The sequence below is a fragment of the Suricata suricatta genome, chromosome 2, assembly GCF_006229205.1.
Source record: "Suricata suricatta isolate VVHF042 chromosome 2, meerkat_22Aug2017_6uvM2_HiC, whole genome shotgun sequence".
Classification (NCBI taxonomy): Eukaryota; Metazoa; Chordata; class Mammalia; order Carnivora; family Herpestidae; genus Suricata; species Suricata suricatta.
Window position 1 is genome coordinate 178,161,215 of NC_043701.1, and position 19,712 is coordinate 178,180,926.

The window sequence follows — 19,712 nt, forward strand, 5'->3', positions numbered from 1 at the left end:
CAAAGGCGGAGTGGGGGCTATATGGCTCTCTTGAGGTTCCGTAGGCACCAGGGGGCGGACCCAGGGTGGTGTGCTGGGGCGGGGCAGAGCGGAGGCGGAGCCCTGGCTCCGCCCTCAAGCGTTGCCGCTGGGCCGGGTGGCGCTGAGGAACTAATCGGGTTTGGCACAGTCGCCTCTCTGGCAGCACCCATGGAGGGAGCGGCAGTTCGGCTGCTGCGCGGAAGCGCGCTGGTGAGTGCGCTAATGGCGGGCACTCTGGGAGCCCGAGACCACCTTGGCCTCGACGGCGGGGTCTTCTATTGGGACTCGGGAGACCGCTGCAAGTCCTGGGTCCTAGCCTCCTCTCCCCCTGGTCTGTCTCAGCCCCTCCACCGAGGGCCGACCTCCCTCCAGGACTCTGGGCGAGCTTCTGTAAGGGGGGTTGGGAGTGGCAGCTAGTGAAAAGGGGGTTGGGAGCTGTTGTAGAAGCTTCTTTGCGGGAGCAAGCATCCTGCGCCGCATCGGAGAGCCAAGGCTCCCAGATGTCCTTTGCAAGCCATCGGGAGCCTCGGAGTCTCGGATCTTTAGGGGCCTTTTACAGAGGTGTCACCTCTCCGGTGCCAACTTTACCCAATTTATTACATTTCACCTCCACCTCCAAAACGATTGTTAAAGCAGCCTCTGTGAGCGGAGCGTTTCCCTGCCTTCCCTTCCGCAGCCCTTCTCCAGAGTTAGGAAGAGCCCTCAGAGTAGGTCAGACTTCCCGACCTTTATCTCATGTCCGGGGCCAGAACGTCTCCCATGGGTGAGCTCAGCACTGGTCAGGGGAGCCCATTTCCATCCAGCTTCCTCAACTTGAGCTGCAACTCCCACCCAATAATAATTCACCTGTTGTACCTAATTCTGCCCCCGGGGGAAACAAACTGTAGATTCTTTAAAAGATACTGTGTCTGATTTTTAACACTGCAGTAAATGTTTCCATTATTCAGCTTTTCGTCTTAGGGTGGTAGGCTTTCCAGAACCCTCTCACACTTGGATACACTCCTGTTTGTGAGAACATTTCACTAGGAACTTGACCTCTGCTTGGCTGTAGACCTTGGCTTGTGCCCTAAATAAAGGCTCTTCAACTGCCTCTTGGCGGCTTGCCCGAGGCAGGACTCTCTCTGAGTAATTAGAAAGAATTAATGTTATTTGATTGTTTAACAGTCTTGAGGTATTAAGAAAATTACTAAAGTCGTATTAGTGTATTGTTGCAAAGAAATTAAGTTTTGATGGTACTGTTTAGTATTATTTTGTAATTGTTGTTTAGTAGTTTTGGAAAGACAGTTCCCAGAGTTTCACGATTTGACTCTTAAGAGCCAACATTGTTTTAGACCACTACCGATCTGCAGGCTCACATTCTTGCTGTTCTGCTTGCATCATTTCATTTAATTCTTAAAACCACCCTCCAGAGTACTGGTTTAATCTTCCGGCTGCGGAGGCTAATGCTGGAAAAGATCAAGTGACTTCCTCATGTCACTCAGCCAGAAAGTAAGTGACAGAGCTGGTGTTCAAATCCCCATCTGATGGTACACTTAACCTCCATGCTCTCCTGCCTTCCCTTCCTTGGTGATGCCAGAGATCTCTTTTGTTGGGATTTGTTAGTTTATTGCAGCTCATCGTCCTTGTTAGTTTTTGAAACTCTTTTGCATTGATCTTCTAATGTAATTGATGGGATCTTGATGGTAGCATAGTGGTTGAGAAATGTGGGTTTTGCAGCCTGATTGCTTGGGTTTGAACCCAGGCTCTGTCACTTCCCAGCAGTGTTGGACAGGGTATTTAGTCTCTTGTGGATCTTAGTTTCCTGATCTGTAATATGGGGGGAATAATAGCACCTGTCTATAGGCGGATGTGCCTGGCATAGAGTCCGCTGTCATTAAGTGTTAGGTCTCATTGTCATGCATGAGGCATTGGGTAGGATGGCAGATACAATTAAGACCCTAAACACCTGCCTTTAAGAAGTGTATCTTTTACCTGGGCGGCTCGGTAGGTTAAGTGTCCAACTTCAGCTCAGGTCATGATCTCACGGTTTGTGGGTTCCGGAGCCTGGAGCCTAAGGCTTTGGATTCTCTCTCTCTCTGCACCTCCCCCACTGGTGCTCAGACTCTGTCTCTCAAAAATAAATAGATGTTTAAAAATTTTTTAAAAAAGCATCTTTTGGTGGGAAAGTTAGAACTATATCCAGTTAAATCTGATATGTAGATGTGGGGGTCCACAGTCTGTCTGCCTGTGGGTTCAGAGGAAGGAGCAACGTACAAGACCATTAAAGGAGAGACAGCCTCTCTGGGAGCTGGGTTTAGATTTTAGGAGAAAAGGAGAATTGCGGGAGATACTGCAACGAAAGGGGACTGGGGAATTTTAAGGAGTTTTGGAGTTTTCTCTTTGGGTTGTTGAGAGCCCCTGAAGGTTTTGAGCTTTGGATATATAGTCAGCTATGATCTAGTTTCATTGCTGTCCTAGCAAGTGGTACAGAGGGTAGAGAATTGCAGAGTAGGGCTAATTTTGACCGCTGATATCAAAGACAAATGGAAAGCCAGAATTAATTGAGAATTTTCTATAGACCACCAGAATTTTCTTACATCCACCACACTGTATACTATTCCTATTAAGCAAGTGTTAGTGTCTTCATTTCACAGATGAGGAACTGGGGCGTGGGCGGGGGGCAGGGGGGACCGAGGACAGTATTCACTGTGCTCTTGTCACACAGCACACAACAGTCAAGTCGTGACTTGGGCGCTCAGCCATGCCTGCCTTCTCCGAAGGTCTCTCTTAACCCTGCACATGCGTTAGAACCAACCTAACGTTAGTTAGGCAGCCCGGTTTGTGGAGAATTGACCTAGTCTACCTGCAGTTCCAAAGCATTCTGGGCAACTTGATGTTTTTTCAGAGACCACTTAAAAAAATATTCTTGAGGTGATTCCTTGTTCAGTTAATCCTATAAAAATGTGCCAGTTGCTAGAGGTGCTAACCTAGGTGTCAATCTTGTTCAGCTCTTTGCTCTTCAAGAAAGCCAGTGGCACTTTTTTTTTTGGCCATCTCTGTGGCATCCGGGCAGTGACAGCTTGGTGGGTGCATAAGCAGAAATTGTTCCTGTGCTATAAACACAGGCCCTGGAGTCAGAGCACTGGAGTTTGAATCCTGCCCACCTCCTCTTAGCTTGATGACCTTAAGAGAAGTTGCTGCCCCATTCTGTACGTCTGTTTCCTGCAAAGTTGGGAGGGGGGGCGGTAGTATTAAGAGAGACGTTAGACGTTGTGTCCTTAGAACAGCTCTTGGCACCTAGTAAATACTCAGTAAATGTTCCCTGTTAATACAGGCGGAATCTGGGGCACCTGGGTGGCTCACTCGGTTGAGCGTCAGACTTCGGCTCAGGTCATGGATCTCACCATTTGTGACTTTGAGCCCCGCATCCGGCTCTGTGCTGACAGCTCAGAGCCTGGAGCCTGCTTTGGATTCTGTGTCTCCCTCTCTCTCTGCCCCTCCTCTGCTCATGCTCTGTCTCTCTGTCTCTCAATGATAAATAAACATTTAAAAAAATTTTTTTTTAAATACAGGCAGAATCCATTACCAGTCACTCCAGGAGGATGTGGTAGGGTGTCTTTGCTGTGTGCAGAGTACTCTGATCAGTCTTAAGGGGTCTGATGTTTACAACAGGGTCTTTGACCTCAAGGAAATTACATTTTTAATTGGAGAGACATGGTATATGTGTTAAGAAATGCAGTCAGGACAGTAGAGGATTTTATTTATTGATTGCCAATGTTAAGTAAATAGCATGGACAGATAGATGTGCTCCTAGGAGGGAGGCTGGAAGCATCAAAAAAAAGGATGGCTTAGGTTTAGGTAAGCCAGCAGGTGGATGGAGATTATAGGCCTAGGAGATGTGTGAGGCAAGCCATCAGTGGAGGAATATACTGTGCTTGTTTCAAAATACTTACTTAAGGGCCACCTGGGTGGCTCAGTCGGTTGAGTGTCCAACTCTTGATTTCAGCTCAGGTCTTGATCCCTGGGGACAAGGGAACGTGTCTCATGTCTGGGTCCGCATTGGGTATGGAGCCTGCTTGGGATTCCCTCCCTCTCTCCCTCAGCCCCTTTTTCCCCACCTGCATGCACGTGCTCTCTCTCTAAAGGGAGGAGGAGGGGCAGTTGTTGTTTAAATGACAAATCATATGATGGTCAATAGTTCTATCTGTAATCGTTCCTGCATCAGTGAGTGTTGATCTAACGACACACAGTCCCAGAGAACAGCCTTTTAGTTTCCCAAATACAAACATTTATACTATTATTACTCATCACTACAGAAATGGCAGTGTTTTTTTGCAAATGCAAACAGGTCTTTCTTTCCAACGCTTCTTTCTCTCTGATGGCGAGAAGACTAACCTTGATGATCTTCTCTGGCAGATTTCTTTCAGGATCCTTTCAGATCAGCCTTATTTTGCCTTGATACCCTTTTTTTCCTGAGCACTAGACCAGAGTTTCTCAATTCCTGCACTGTGGACATCCGAGGCTAAATGATTCTCTGTTGTGGGAGGCTTTCCTTCACTTAGAGGTTGTTGAGCACCCCTGGGTACTGTGACCAACCAAAAATGTCTCCAGACATTGCCAGATGTTCCCTGGGGGCAAAACTGTGCCCCTACTGAGAACACCTGGTTCCCATGTGCTCCTTGAGGGTTAGAAAATGGGGCTTTTCTCCTTATAGACCCTGGCAGAAAACTCTCTTTCCTCCTATTTGCCACACCCAGTTTGTTGCCTATTGAAATTCACTGTTGAGATTCCTGGAGATTGCAGTAAGATTCTGAGCTGCTATTGCCAAAGGGTTTCATGAGATAAAATAGTAGCATGTGGAAGTGTTCTGCCCAGATTTTAATATTGCCCCAAAAACCAGCGATTACCTCGGAGACCGAATCACGCATGCAAAAGCAAAGGGCTTTATTACAAATTGAGGCCCGGCCAGCCTAAACTCGGGCTCACAGACTTCAACAACACACTGGATCCACAGGGAGTGAGCCCAGAACATGGCGGGGCAGGGCCTTTATAAGTTTGGGAAGGGGGAGTTACAGGAAGTTGTGACATAGGTATTGACAGCAGGTTTAACCATTCACATTGCCTAGAGTATTGGTTACTTTTGGCGGGACCCAATCACAACATTTAGAGTATTGACCAATCAGAGTGGGTCCACGTAGGGCGTGACTCGTCTTAGCCTCCATCTTTAGGCCCGCCCTTAGAATGTTACAAGGGTGGTCCCTTTTGCCTTGGGCAATGTGTGCCCTTCTGTTGTTTTCATGGAGTCAGTTTCAGACCTGCATCCTTACAGAAGGAACCCAAAAGCACAGGGAACACTCAGACCACTTCAAAAATTCACCTGTGGTGTAACAAACCCTCACCTAAGGTGATACCACATTTGGCTAGAAAGGCAGACACATTAATAAAGGAAGACTTGAGAAGACGTGAAATGGAGGAATTAGACCCCACATTTCCTAAATGGAATGGCTGAGTGAGGGGCATAGATTGGGAGGGTATCTGGGGAAAAGCAGTTTAGAGGGAGCGGAAGGAAAAGGCTTCATTCTGCTTTAGACTTCAGACTTTTAAAAGTACCAGTTGAACTTCTTACTGGGAGCAATTTGGAAGCTGAGCAGGAAAAGCATCTGGAAACTCGCAGAAAAAGCAGAGCAGAAACTAACAAAAAAATCAAGATACAGGTCTGAGCCTTTGGAGTACATTACAGCCCACGGGGGTGAATGCTACAGGCAGGCAAAGCAGAGAGAATTCTTCCCTTAGGGGAAGACTTGTGACCAGACACTTTATTCAGAGTTAGAGCAAAAGCAAACCTTGTGCAGTGTAAGGAAAACACCCCGAAGGGAGCAGAAGCCAGATGGAACCTGGCAGCAGCTTACGGAGGCATCAGAGCCCAGATTTAGGCAGGTGTGAACTGGGTCTGCTGAAGGCTGGAGAACAGCGCCCTTCTCTCTGCGTATCCGCTTGTCCCAGCGGGCATTTAAGTGTGTCCCTCCTGGTCTGGAACTCAGGTCTCTTGATTCTCTGTTAACTGTTCTTTCTGCTACCCAACCTGGTTTTCCGAAAAAGAAGGGAGATTCCCAGTACCTGATAAGGTGTTAGACCCTAGTTAATTGCACAATTAAACAATGTTTGAGTTTTGGCCTGGGGATACGAAAGCAAAGAAAGGATCAGTTTAAAATCTAAAATGAGATACACAGTACTTAAATCAGATCTTAAGAGAGATGTTCCAGAGTTAGTTGAAATTCCCTGAGAGGACTGTCCAGAGGAAATGGGAGTCCCCGAGCTGTTAGGAGGTGGAGAAGGAACATTGCATCTGCTACTGTATTGAGAAATTTATAACTACTATTGACACAAAATGGCATTAATAAGCAAATCCTCCTACTTTCCTGCCTCTTCATGTTTTGCGCTAAAGGAAACTGGCTGTCTTTGGACCACTCTCCCTCCGCCTACCACAGAGCCTAAGGCAGTAGGGAAAAATGCCGCCAGCTCTTTACATAATAGGGCCCTCTCTGTGTTAAATATTGTCCCATGAACCTGCAGAACCATTTATATGCTGCATTGATCCTTCTACCCCAAGGAGCATAAAAACATCACAAAAATCACAGTTCTCATTTTGATTCGGTTAATTAACAAGCAGTGAGTGTAATTAAACACATTGGCATTTAACCTTGCACTTGTATTTATTACATAAGAGTAATTACTGCATGGAGGACCTTCCCGTCTTCCCGACTACCACCTGCTGAAAACATCTTAAATTTACGTGTTTTAGAAACAGGTACAAATTATAAGAGATACAATGTTAAAATTTGTATTTGTATTTTTGAATCTTTATAAGCCCTGTGAATTTCCGTAATGGTAAAGCTATAACATTTGGTTTCTCTAATTTTAAAGTAATTTGCTTAATTTAATTTGGGGGAGGGAGGGCAGTAGTGTTGCTTTCCACAACTCCCTCAGGCCAAGGAATGACAAGTTAGAAAGACACAGACACAATAAAGACACAGACACAACAAGAGGCTTGATGCAGAATCCGCTCCCCAGTCAAACTGGGCTCCTGTTTTATTCTCTTAGTAAATGTTTAGTCAGCAGTGAACGTCTTACCAGAACACTAGATGCAGATAGAGGACGGACAGAGCAGGAACAGCGTGCAACTGTGCATGGGTATATCTCCGGTGCTGTGGCCTCCTGACGCACTTCGCCAATGACCAGGAAGGCTCTGTCCTGCACATCTTTCTGGGACCTCATCCAGTCCCTTGTTCCCAGCGCCCTGAGAACAGAAGTCCGGTAAGGACAGTTCATGCACAAGGTCCCAACACAATAGAAGTTTTTAAAATGTTATTTTTAGTAGATGATTGTAGATTCTCTTGCAGAAGTAACACAAAGAGATCCTGCATCCTCCTTTTTTCCCTTGTTTTTAGAGTGCGTGTGCGTGCACAAGCGGAAGAGGGGCAGAGAGAGATCGGAAGCAGGCTCCATGCCCTTCTCAGAGCCTGATGTAGGGCTTTATCTCGTGACCTTGAGATCATGACCTGAGCTGAAATGGAGTGGGACAGTAACTGACTGAGGCGCTGGCCACCCCTTGCATACTGTTTATCCAATTTCTCCTGGTGGTAACGTCTCATAAAAACCACAGTACAGTGTTGTTACGTTGAGTTACAAGATGTTAACATTGAGACAATCCATCAAACTTACTCAGATATCTCCAGTTTTCCAGGTAAATGTATATATTTAGTCCTGTGCAGTGTTAATCCCAGGTATGTGTAGGTATCACCACCCTAGCCAAGCTACAGCCCAGTTCCATCCTCACAAAGATCCTTGGCGTTACCATTGTTAACCACAGGACACCCTGGAAGGCCTGGCAACCTAGGGGCCCTGTTCTCCATCTGTATAATGTTATCATTTTAAGAATGTTAGAGAAATGAAACCGTAGACTTCTGACCTTTGGGATAGGCTTTTTGCATTCAGCATAATTGTCCCCGAGATTCGAACAAGTTATTGCCAAGCGGTTACCGGAGTGGATGGTTTGTTCCTTTCACTGCAGAGCAGTATTTCGTCATAGAGGACCGAAAACCTGTTCCTCTGCCCTCTCGGGTTCTGTAGCTGGAGTCTGGAAATGAAACTGACAAAAGCCATTCACTCAAGGCAAAGATTTATTTCATGGGAATAGGGGAGCCAACCAAAGAATCAGCTGGCTCTTTCCAAGGTTAGTTAAAGGCCTACATTCTCCGTAGGCAAAAGGGAAGGGGCAGAAACTGATCCTAAGGGTAAAACAGATAGGGTGCTTGTAGGAAAGACACATGGGTTTTTAGGAGAACAGACAGGAGATAAGAAAGTTGGTGATAATACTTGTCTATACAGATATTGGTGGACTTTCCATAAACCTCCCCTCCTCCCCAAGAGAGGACTTCTGGCAGCTTCCTTTCCCAAAGATTACTCCTTTTAGCCAGATAACAGAAGCTCCGAGAAGACTTTTCTCTGCATTTATTGAACCTCAGATGTCTTCAGATTAACAAGCTTGCTTCCATTGACTGTTATGAATAAAGCTGCTATGTGCATCTGTGTGCAGGTTTTTGTTTGAACTTAAGCGTTCATTTCTTAATAGTGAAGAGCACAGTTGCAGAGTCAGGTGGTATCTGCATGATTGTAAAAAAAACTGCTGAGCAGGTTTCCGGAGGGACTGTACCAGTCATGTCCCTTTCCTAACAGCAGTGTACGGAGACCCTGTTTCTCCTCATCCTTGCCGTCCATGGGTATTGTCATTATGGCTTTTATTGTAACCACTCTGATTCTTTCTCACTGTGCTGAGTTACTTTTAAACTATTTTTTAGTTTACAGCAGGATCAGAGAATGAGATATTCTGGCTTGTTGACAGTTAAAAGATCCTTCTTTTAGTAGTCTCCATATTTAATTATATCAGAAAAGCATCTTATTTTTACCATTTCTTGATCTGTAAAGTTGAATCAATGCTGTTAGAAAACTAGAGGCCCAGCATGATGTCAGTCAGGTTAAGGGCCCCAAGGCAGTGAACCAAGACTCATAACCTAACTTAGTAGTCTCAACCTCCACTACCCTCCACTGGAATGTTGCCTTTAACTGGTCAACATGGAATTTCTTGGTCCAACTAAGAAATTTACTGACAGACTCCTTGAGCTCCCCTTAGGAGGGAGGGCAGCCTTGCCTAAACAGTACATTCCTTGTTAATAAATTGCTTTCTTCTTCTTTTTTAAATGCTGTCTCTGCTTTTAAAAACTTTTTTTTGGGTTTTGGTTTTTTGTTTTGTTCTTTTGTCCCGTGGCACTCCCCTTGCCAGATGGGATAGTGCCCAATTCATGAATCATTTACTAAAGCCAGTTAGAACTTCACATTTACTTGGTTAAAATTTTTCTTTCTTGTTTTTAAATTATTTTTTTTTAGTTTTTTAATGTTTATTATTGAGAGAGAAACAGAGCATGAGTTGGGGAGGGGCAGAGAGAGAGGGAGACAGAATCTGAAGCAGGCTCCAGGCTCTGAGCTGTCAGCACAGCCCTACTTGGGGCTCAAACGCATGGACTGTGAGATCATGACCTGAGCCGAAGTCAGAAGCTTAACCGACTAAGCCACCCAGGCGCCCCTAAAATTTTTCTCTTAACATTACAAAAAGGACAAATCTGCTTAACCAGGGCGAGCACTCTAATTATCTAGCTCTTCAATCATTACATGATCTTAATGGACTTGTAAGTCAAAAAGGACTTAGGGTGGTACCTAGCTGGGGAGAAAGACAAAGCATGTGCTGGAGAGGGGCAGAGAGAGGGAGACACGGAATCCAGAGCAGGCTGCAGGCTCCAAGCTCTGAGCACACAGCCTGACATGGTGACATGTGGGGGAGGATGAGAAATGGGCTGGATAATTGTGGGCCAACAGCTCTTTTGACCTTTGTTATGTATTCAGTACACACACACACAGACTTTTAAAGCCAGACACATGGGTGGGGGGAGGCGGATGTGGCAGGGAGCCGGGGGATGCACACTGGTGGATCTTTACCATACACAAGGGAATGGTTTGGCTTTTGAAAGGCTGCTGTAAGAGCACTTGAGTTTTCACTTTCCAAGTCACGCGTGTCAAACCAGATTCCAGCCCCGGCTACATGGGAGCGTCATCTGGAAGAGCCTTTTAGAAAGACAGAAGCCCACTCTTGAACCTGCTGAATCCGTCTTCATTGGTACAGCTAGCCGTCCTCTCTCTCTCTCATTTGCTGTCTCAGGAGCAACTCATTTCCAAGATCTTAGTGGAGTTGGCAAATGTTCCCAGAATAGACCAGTTTCTTTAGTTTAATTATGTGTCACTATGTTTGACAGTTAGGTTCTTAAGAAAACCATGAAATTGTTCTGCAGTATGATTTATCTAAAACCTAATCTAGCATTTTAAAGGCAAGCCTACTTTGAAAGTCCAGAGCATACATGGGTTACGCATCGCAAACTTTTAAAAAAGTATAACGTTAAAATTTTATTAGTATATATTTCTCTTTCTTAAATTTTTTAAATATGTATTTATTTTTGAAAGACAGACATACAGAGCATGAACAGGGGAGAGGCAAAGAGAGAGGGAGACACAGAATCCATCCGAAGCAGGCTCCAGGTTCTGAGCTCTCAGCACAGAGCCCGACGTGGGGCTCAAACTCCGAAACTATGAGATCATGACCTGAGTCAAAGTCGGCTGCTTAACCGACTGAGCCACTCAGGTGCCCCTCATTAGTATATATTTATAATACACAAGAAAATACGGGAAATAATATAACTGACACCCATACACCCACAACTCATTTTACTATAGTTTTAGAGGTTTGTTTGTTTGAATGTTTATTTTTGGGGCACCTGGGTGGCTTAGTTGGTTCAGCATCCTTCTTTGGCTCAGGTCATGATATTGTGGTCAATGAGTTTGAGCCCTGCATCGAGCTCTGGGCTGACAGCTCAGAGCTGGAGCCTGCTTCAGATTCTGTGTCTCCCTCTCTCTACTCCTCCCCTACTCATCCTCTGTCTCTCAAAAAATAATTAAACATTAAAAAAGTTAGTAAGTGTTTATTTCTGAGAGAGAAGTATAAGGGGGGACGGTGGGGACAGAGGATCTGAAGCAGGCTCCGTGCTGACACCAGACAGTCTGACCTGGGGCTCAAACTCACAAACTGCAAGATCATGACCTGAGCCAAAGTCAGATGGCTAACCAGCGGGGCCACCCAGGCGCCTCCATTTGTCTTTTCGAGAAATGAAACACTTGACAAAAACCATTTACACCTTCTCCACACACAGAGCCACGGTCCTGATGCTGATGCGTATGCTTCTGGGTCATGTTTTTAAACTTTTACTGCATCTGTGTGTATCCATAAGACTATATACTATCATTTGGTGTGTTTTTAAACTATACATAAATTCTCTTATCCCAAACAAATCCTTTTTGCAAATTGCTTTTTTAACTATTATATTTTCAGGATTTGTCCATGTTGACATATGTAGCTCCTTAGCTCACTTTAACTGCTGTAAGGTATCCCATTGAATTGTAGGGGAGGACAAAATATTTTTTACTCCACCCTTCTAGGTTCTTGGCTGAGATCCCTTGGAATAAAAGGCAGGTTAACAGGGAAAGACAAGCAAAGAAACAAACAGAAATTTAATAACTCAGATACCTTCTGTATAAATGGGGGAAACCCAGGCAGACTGAATAACTCGGAAATGGCCCAAGCCACCGTCACCTTAAATACTGTTAGCAGCTAAATACAAAAGGTGGCAGGAGGGACATGCAGTTGTGCACGTGCTCTCAACGAGGGTGGGGCAGTTATGCAGACTTCAGTCCTCGCCTTTTCCTTGTAGAAGTTTCTAGAAACATCGTCATCCTATTCTTCCTGGTACAGAGAGGAAGACGCCCTCTCACTTGGAGATGTCTCTTATAGATGTAGCTAAGGGTCTCATATAAAAAGGTTGTGTCTGCTCGGTTTTGAGATATTCTCTTGTCTGCTATGTCCTAAAAATAGCCAACTCAAGATAATCCTTATGTCAAAGAGGCATATTTTGTGATGGCAAATTCGTTTCCACTTCAGAGTCAGTACACAACAACCTGGGCATTCCTTGTGTTGATGGATAATTGGATTTTTAATTTTTCACCTTTATAACTATTACTGTGTTTGCAAGCGTGTACTCATGTAGATGAGCTAAAGGGGATTGCTGGGCCTTAATGCGTGTCTTTATCTTTACTGTCACTTCAGTAGTGATTACTGTTTTTATACTCAACCTACAGTGTTGAAGAGTTTCTTTGCACCCCTCCCCCCACTTTGATAAAGGACAATTATTCATGACTCTTGTTAAAGATGACTTTATTCAAGAAGGGACCACCGCAGGGGCGCCTGGGTGGCTCAGTTGGTTAAGCATCTGACTTCAGCTCAGGTCCTGATCTCACAGTCGTGAATTTGAGCTCTGCATCAGGCTGTCTGCTGTCAGCACACAGCCCGCTTCAGATTTTGTCTCCCTCTCTCTGCCCCCCTCCAACTTTCTCTCTCTCTCTCAAAACTAAATAAAAACATTAAGAAATAATTTAAGACTAACAAAGGGACTACATTGGATTTTGCAATAGGGAAGGGAGATCAAGCTCAATTCCAAATACAACAAAAGGACAAATGGAGATTTATAGCCAACAAATAGAGTGGGAGTCAGTGGATGGAAAGTCACTAAGAGGAAACATCAAGGGTAAGTGGGATTCTTTTGTGGGGTCTGGGGCCAGACCACCCCCAGAAGGGCCACTTTGGCATGAACCCTGTGAATAAAAGTAACCAAAACCCGGTAGGTTCAGGTAAAGCTCTGTACTTCCCCCTCACCTGACTGCTTGTACGAGGAAGAAAACTATTAACAGATTCCTTTTCACCTAAGAAACTTACGTGCATAGTCGGGTGACCTCCCAGTGTTGGCAGCTATTTGAACTCACCGGTAGAGTGAAGATTCCTGGTGAGGGTCTGGCAAGTTTGCACGGTCTCTTGCCCCCAGACAGCTCCCAAAATTTACCCTCTTGAAACTTTCATTTCTGCTTGGGCACCAAACCTCAAAATGCTTTGCTGATTAGTGTCAGGAGCTGCCTGTCCCCCTTGCCCTGTCCCAGGCGTGATTGCACCTGGTCAGGGAAAAGACAAGTAAACTAGATACACCCTAATGCAACCCATAATTTTCCCCTAAGCAATACGGATAACTGAATACGGTCTGGGCCTGAATGTCTTTGTGAGAGTCACTACTACGATAAAATGTATCAATCATCTTTGGGACTATGAGAGCAAGCATTATGTCTCCTGAGATCCTGTTTTTCTGGGAACTTTCTCTTAGAGTTATAAACAGCCTAATGACCCTTACTCATAAAAAACTGACCTTTACTAAACAATGAGGTTTTGTAAAAATACCTATGACACCATGAGTGCCTGTGGCTAAAATTATAAAACTTATCTATGGGAAATCATTTACTGCTCTTTCTGGTCCTTATACCTTTTGCCATAAATAAAGCTTGAGAACCAGACAAGGTGGAGACGCCTGCCAGATGGGCAGCGGGGCCTGTCTGGGGATCAGAGTGAAACGCAAGGCTCTCTCACTCTCTCTTTGGCCTACACCGTCATCCTTCGGGGGGAACCCTGGACCTGCAGGAGCTGGACTCCAGCATCCCAACATCTCCTTTCACTTTCCTGCTAATGGTCTCATCCCTTTTGTATGCTCAGATGTCTACCCGCTCCGTAGCTCTTAGAAGCATCGTTTTGCCTGTGTTTGGAATTCCCAGGTCTGTGTGGATTTCCGCATGCCTACTCTATTAAATTGAACTGTCTTCTGTTAATCTTTCTCATCTCAATTGATTGTTAGTCCAGCTAGAAGGACCATGAAAGGCAGAAGAAACACTCCCTCCCTGGATTTACACTCGCCCGGCCAGGATTCCTGCTACAGGCATGTAGTCATCAGACTCTGAGTGTGGGCATTTTCACTAACCTGACCCAGCAGGATTCTTGCTAAAACTGGACTAAGCAGACCCAGGAGGGCACCCAAAGTCAAGGCCTAGTTAGAATGGACTAACAGGAGCTGACTCATGTTTGCTTAAGGGGAAAGAGTTTTGTCAGACTTCCCAACACTTGAGGGCAGGTGGGTGAGAGAGCAGCTAGAGTAGAGCAAGAGCCTGAGCAAAAACTGGCTGGAGGAAAACTGACCTGAGCGCAGGGAAGACGGTGAGAGGAGAGCATTTGGGAGGAGCCGGGTGTGCTCACCTGGGCTGAACCTCTGACAGCAAGTACGCTGAAGCCCGGGCAGCATGGAGATCTTCATGGACACCCTCCAGGGAGCGGTGCTGGGGAGCGCTGGCGGCGCTGAGGAGGCGAGGGCAAGTACGGACGGCTGCACCCTGGCAGTGTCTGGTTGCGCAGGGGACGGGAGAGAGGGGTGATACTCCCGGTGGCTGCAAGATTCAAACAGGGCGAAATGGGAAAATGTGAGAAGACAAAGTGACGGTTAAGGATCCCGTGAAGATGGGGCGGGGTGGGATCCAGAGGGAGGGATGGGCCTTTTTAAGAGGAGGGACATCATTTACATTATAAGATGAAGAAGGGACAGGAGGGCTGGCCAGTGCAGGGCCCCGGGTGGATTTGGTAGCCGGAAGCTGAGGTAGTTCCCGTTTGCTGGCTTTACTTTGTCTGGTACAAGGTGAGGTCATTGGCTGACAGTGAGGGGCGAAGCTTGGGGGAGGGGAGGTGGTGAGAGAAAGTCATCACTCAGAGAACCGGAAAGGGTCTAAGTGGAGGCAGGTGACTATGAATTTATAGTCGGTTGAGGCCACATATGTGGCTGTTCTCAGATTGTGCCCTGGATGCTGGTGCGGAGACGTAGCTCGCTGGAGCTGTTCTTGGCTCGAGCTGAGATCAGAAGTGCAATGCCGTCGATTGGGGAAGTGGATGACAGAGGGCCATCAGGGGGCATTTGGGGGCGATGGAATTGCTGAATGAGTAGTGGCAGTCGTGAGCACAGAGCTCTGTGCGTCTGGCCAAATCCAGTGAAGTGTACACCACAGAAAGTAAATTTTGCCAGCGTCACCTGGGGGGCTCAGTCAGGTAAACATTCAACCTCAACCTCAGGTCATGATCTCGTGGTTCAGGAGTTCGAGCCCCGCATCAGCCTCTGTGCTGTCCGCTCAGAGCCTGGAGCCTGCTTCAGATTCTGTGTCTCCCTCTCTCTCTGCCTCTCCCCTGTTCACACTGTCTCTCAAAAATGAATAAATGTTAAAAAAAAAAAGGTTTTTAAAGTACATTTTACCTTATGTATAAAAGTAAGATTGAATAGTGCCTGGGAGACTCAGTTGAATGTCTGACTCAATACTAGTTCACGTCATGATCCCAGCCGCATGGTATCAAGGCCCCTGTTGGACCCCACGCTGAATGTGTTGCCTGCTTATGATTCTCTCTCTCTCTCTTTCTCAAATAAAAATGTAAAATTGAACCAGTCATAAGGAGAAGATGGCATGTTGCTGTGGCAAATGAATCTTAACTATATGACAAGTTGTGATCCTGAGATTTGTAATTAATGTACATTGGGTCTTCCTTCAGGGTTCCTGGCTTATGGCTCCCCAAGCCCTGGGAGTTTCCTAGGCCAGAAGAGCAAAGAGCATCTTCTGTTAAAATGGTTGTGCTCCAGTTTGCAATTCCTGAAGCAGTTTGACAGCCTTAAAGGTGAAATGGGTGCCTTGTTATTCATACTGGGCCCCCTTCCACTACACTTGAGTTTATGTCTGTGAGGCGACTCTAGAATGCAGCTAAGGGTGGGGGCTGGGTGCCCAGGAGCTACCCTCCTGATGAGATGGTTGGGCCTTTCAGTTTCACTGCCCCCACCTCCTGGGAGGGAAGAGGGGCTGCAGGCTGAATTAGTGGCCAATGGCTAGTGACTGGATCAATCTGGTCTCCATAATAAAGCCTCCATACAAACCCACTGGGGCAGGGCTGGGAGAGCTTTCCGAATGGTGAGCACAGGGAGGTGCAGGCAGAGGGTGCCCCAGTTGAGAACACGGAAAGTCCTTTCCCCACTCCGTGCCCTGTGTGTCTCTCCGGGTGCCTCCTCGGGAGTTACCTTCTTTCATAATAACACAGTTAATCCAGTAAGTAAATGTTCCTCTGCATTCTGTGAGCTACTCTAGAAAACTGAATGAACACAAGGTACTAGGAACCTGTGACCTGTAGCCAGTGGGCCAGTGGGTCTGAAGCACAGGGGATGGCCTCGGCTTGCCAGCTGCCGTGTGACCTGAGACAGGCTGCCTCGGGGAACTTGAGCCCTTGACCTGGGAGGCCTGATGCCATCTCTGGATAGAGATAGAGTTGAAATTGAGTTGACTTGTAGGACACACAGCCAGTTTGGGAGAATTGCTTGTTGGGGTGGGAAACCCGTCCCACGCACTTTGGAATTGACCCCAGAATTATTAACGGGGAATCAATCACATCACCCCACAGAGGGGTGGGGAACTCCATAAGAAGCTGCAGAAACCGTGTTTGGAGAGGGTTCTGCAGACTCAAAGGCAAAAAAAGTGTGCACAAGCACAAGTTTGTTTCCCGCTGTGGTCTGGGTTAGCAGTTCTGAAACTAGGTTTGAACAAGTAAATCATCCTCCATCTTGAGAGCCAAGTTTCCCGCTGTCAGAAAGAAGTTACCAGTAAGAAGAGGCAACTAGAACGTGAATTCTGTGGAATGGAATCAAAGCAGGAAAAGGCACCCCTTCAAGCACACATGTGGGGAAAAGAGCAGGGGGCACATCAGGTGGGAACCTCTGAATCTAGGGACCAGGTGCGAAGGCCCCCGCGTTACAGCGGAGCATTTCCTTGGGAGAAGTCTGAGTGGGGCTTCTCAGGTTGGCACGCTTCTCCGTGTGACCTCCTTTTTACCTCTCACCGTCATAAAAGCCTGGAGAATTGAAGTCTAAGAATGTTGGGAACAATATTTCATTATGCTGCAACATAATGGATGTGTTCCATACGTAACAGAGGTAATGAGGTTAGCAAAAAAAAACCAAAACCTACCAGAACATTCAGCAGTCAAGGGTTCTTTGCCTTTTTGTGTGCCGTAGATGAAAGTATACAGCGCCATAGTGGAGTTTAACAGACCTTTTCTCAAAATGTTTTAAAATACATAGGATATACGCGATACAAAGGAAGCCAGTTATGATCAAAGTTACAAAGACGTTTTTAATTGTGGTGTAGTAAGAAGCGTTTCTTAAATAAGACCTTGTAGCTTTTCTGTAGTTTCTGTAGTGATTAAACATCAAGATATTTGATATGAAAATAACTGTCATTTCTTTGGCTGACAGAGTCACAGATAACTTGTAACTTGTTGCCTGCATTTCGTAATTGAAGAAAATGCTTCATTTCCATTAGAGATGAGTGAAATAAAGGTATAATTTCTCCCATCCACGTTCATGAACTTTATTGTTCCACCCACGAGATCTGTAGAGACCCCAGATCTGATCATCATTCCTTCTAAGGGAAACAGAACTCTGGTCAGTTGAGTAGGAAACAGATCAGACTCAAGCTACAAAAAGTATTTGGCAAGACATAAATAACTATTATTCCATTCAAGTAGCGATTGCTGCTCTATACAAAAAAATGTGATGATGTGGTACAATGGGTTATAACTGTGGAAAATCATTTTGATGGAGTGGACACCAAAGCCGCACAGGCTGAGGTCAACACTGAAGGGCAGGGGACAGTCGAAAATCATCATCGGAACCTTGGGCTGTGCAGTTTAATGGCAAGGCAAGGAAATGTTTCCTTTATTAAAGACTGTCATATTGAAAGGAACATTTTTTTTTCCTGCCAAAAAGATAGGTAATAATGTTCAATGCTTTGGTTCCTAAGGGATTTCATCCACTTAGCGCATAGCCGCGGTGTTTTATGGTCGCATATTCAGCAAGCGCACACTCCGTTTGTACGCCTAGTTTGTAAAGGACATATGTCTCTGTTGTCTTGTGAATCTAAAATAATTGCTACGTGTTGAACAGTCATACACTTTGTCGGTAGCAATTTTGAGACTAAGCGGGTCACAGTTGTGTCAGCAGGAAAAAATGGGTATTATTGTAATACCTGCTGGTTTCTTAAGTTTCTCAGTGGTGGGCTTTCTGTTCAACTCCAATACAAAGGTGATACATTGACTCAGAGATACACAGAACTCTGTCGGGGGTCTGGTGAAGAAAATAATCTCCTCCAGAAAGAAGAGAGGTGGGCAATGTGTTGGGGTTTTAAAATGGAACAGGCGAGTTTCATGATCATTTTGTGGAGGAGATTAGTCAGCTCATTCATTCATTCCAACATCTACTGACGGTCCCCTTACAAGACTCCCCCGCCCACCACTGAGCAAAACATACCCTTCCGCCTCCTTAATTCCATTCCTTCTCCCAGGTCCATCCCTAGTGCCTGCTGATCACGACCATGCTCTCTCCTGCTACCACTTAGCAACTCCGGTCCCCCCTGGAGCCCTCCTGCACCTGCCTTCCTCAGCTCCCTCCTCCCGCCCCTCCCTTCCCTTTACCGGTGGTTCTTCTGTCTGGTTCATCAGGAAGAGGACACTCCTCACGCATCCGCCTTCCTTCTTTCCAGCCCAAAGTCTTCCTCTCCCTTCCCTAAAGGAAAAAATGTTCTGTTCAACTTTGCCCTGAACTATCTGCCACCTAGTTCTGAAAACAGAACAAAATGAACTACGGAATTGAACCACAGTTTCCCCCCAGCTGGCCAAGATTTGTCCCTGCCCTCCTACCTCTGAATCTAGAGCAGAGCTCCTGGGCTCATGATCGCAAAAACTGACCCGTAGGTGGGAAAGATTAACAGTAGTTTCAAACGTAGTGACTCTTGCTGCTTTTCTTTCTCGCTCTCTTCCCCCCCCCCTTTTTTTTTTTACTACATTTGCTTTTTAATCCTGCAGAATTTGACTTTCTCTTTCTTTTTTTCTTTTTTTTGCCTATTCCATGAGCCATATCAGGTTCCCCCTTACACCTCGCACGCTCAGGTAATTGGCCGATACTCAGAATGTTCAGTTTTAAATCTTGTTGAAGAAAAGGGAAACACTAATTCTATTTTTAAAACAGCTTAATTGAAGTATAATTTACATACCGTAACATTCACTCCTTTAAAGTGTATAAAGCAACGAGGTGCCTGGCTGGCGCAGTTGGAAGCGCATCCAGCGCTGGATCTTGAGGTCATGAGTTCGAGCCCCATATTGGGTATAGAGATTACTAAAAAATAATAAACTTTTAAAAAATAGGAAAAATAAAATGTACAATGCAATGATTATCAGTAAATTTACAGAGTTATAGAAGCATGACCACAATCCAATCGAGAACATTTCCATCACCCCTCAGAAGATCATTGTGCCCTTTTTTGTTGTTGTTGTTTTTTAAATAGGCTTTACACCCAATGCAGGGCTTGAACTCACGACCCTGAGATTAAGAGTCACGTGCTCTAGGGCGCCCCTGGGTGGCTCAGTCTTCAGCCCAGGTCATGATCTCAGTGTTCCCAAGTTTGAACCCCACGTGGGCTCTGTGCTGACAGCTCAGAGCCTGGAGCCTGCTCCAGCTTCGGATTCTGGGTCTCCCTCGCTCTCTGCTCCTCCCCCTCTCATGCTCTCTCAAAAATAAATAAACATTAAAAAAGAAGTTAATAAAAGAAAAAAGAGC

General features: G+C 45.7%; 1 protein-coding gene across 4 annotated transcripts in view; it reads left to right on the plus strand.

Moving 5' to 3' along the window:
• The first annotated feature begins 50 nt into the window (after positions 1 to 50).
• Positions 51 to 19,712, plus strand: part of ACADSB (acyl-CoA dehydrogenase short/branched chain) — a 41,246-nt gene continuing 21,584 nt past the window's right edge. The window contains exon 1 of one of the 4 annotated variants that reach the window (XM_029932735.1): positions 51 to 231. In XM_029932735.1, the coding sequence (XP_029788595.1) occupies positions 190 to 231 (42 nt within the window). In that variant the 5' untranslated portion in view covers positions 51 to 189. Of the gene's footprint in view, positions 232 to 12,609; positions 12,741 to 14,318; positions 14,399 to 17,415; positions 17,439 to 19,712 lie in introns of those variants that run through there. The other 3 variants (XM_029932737.1, XM_029932738.1, XM_029932736.1) reach the window with 3 other exon arrangements.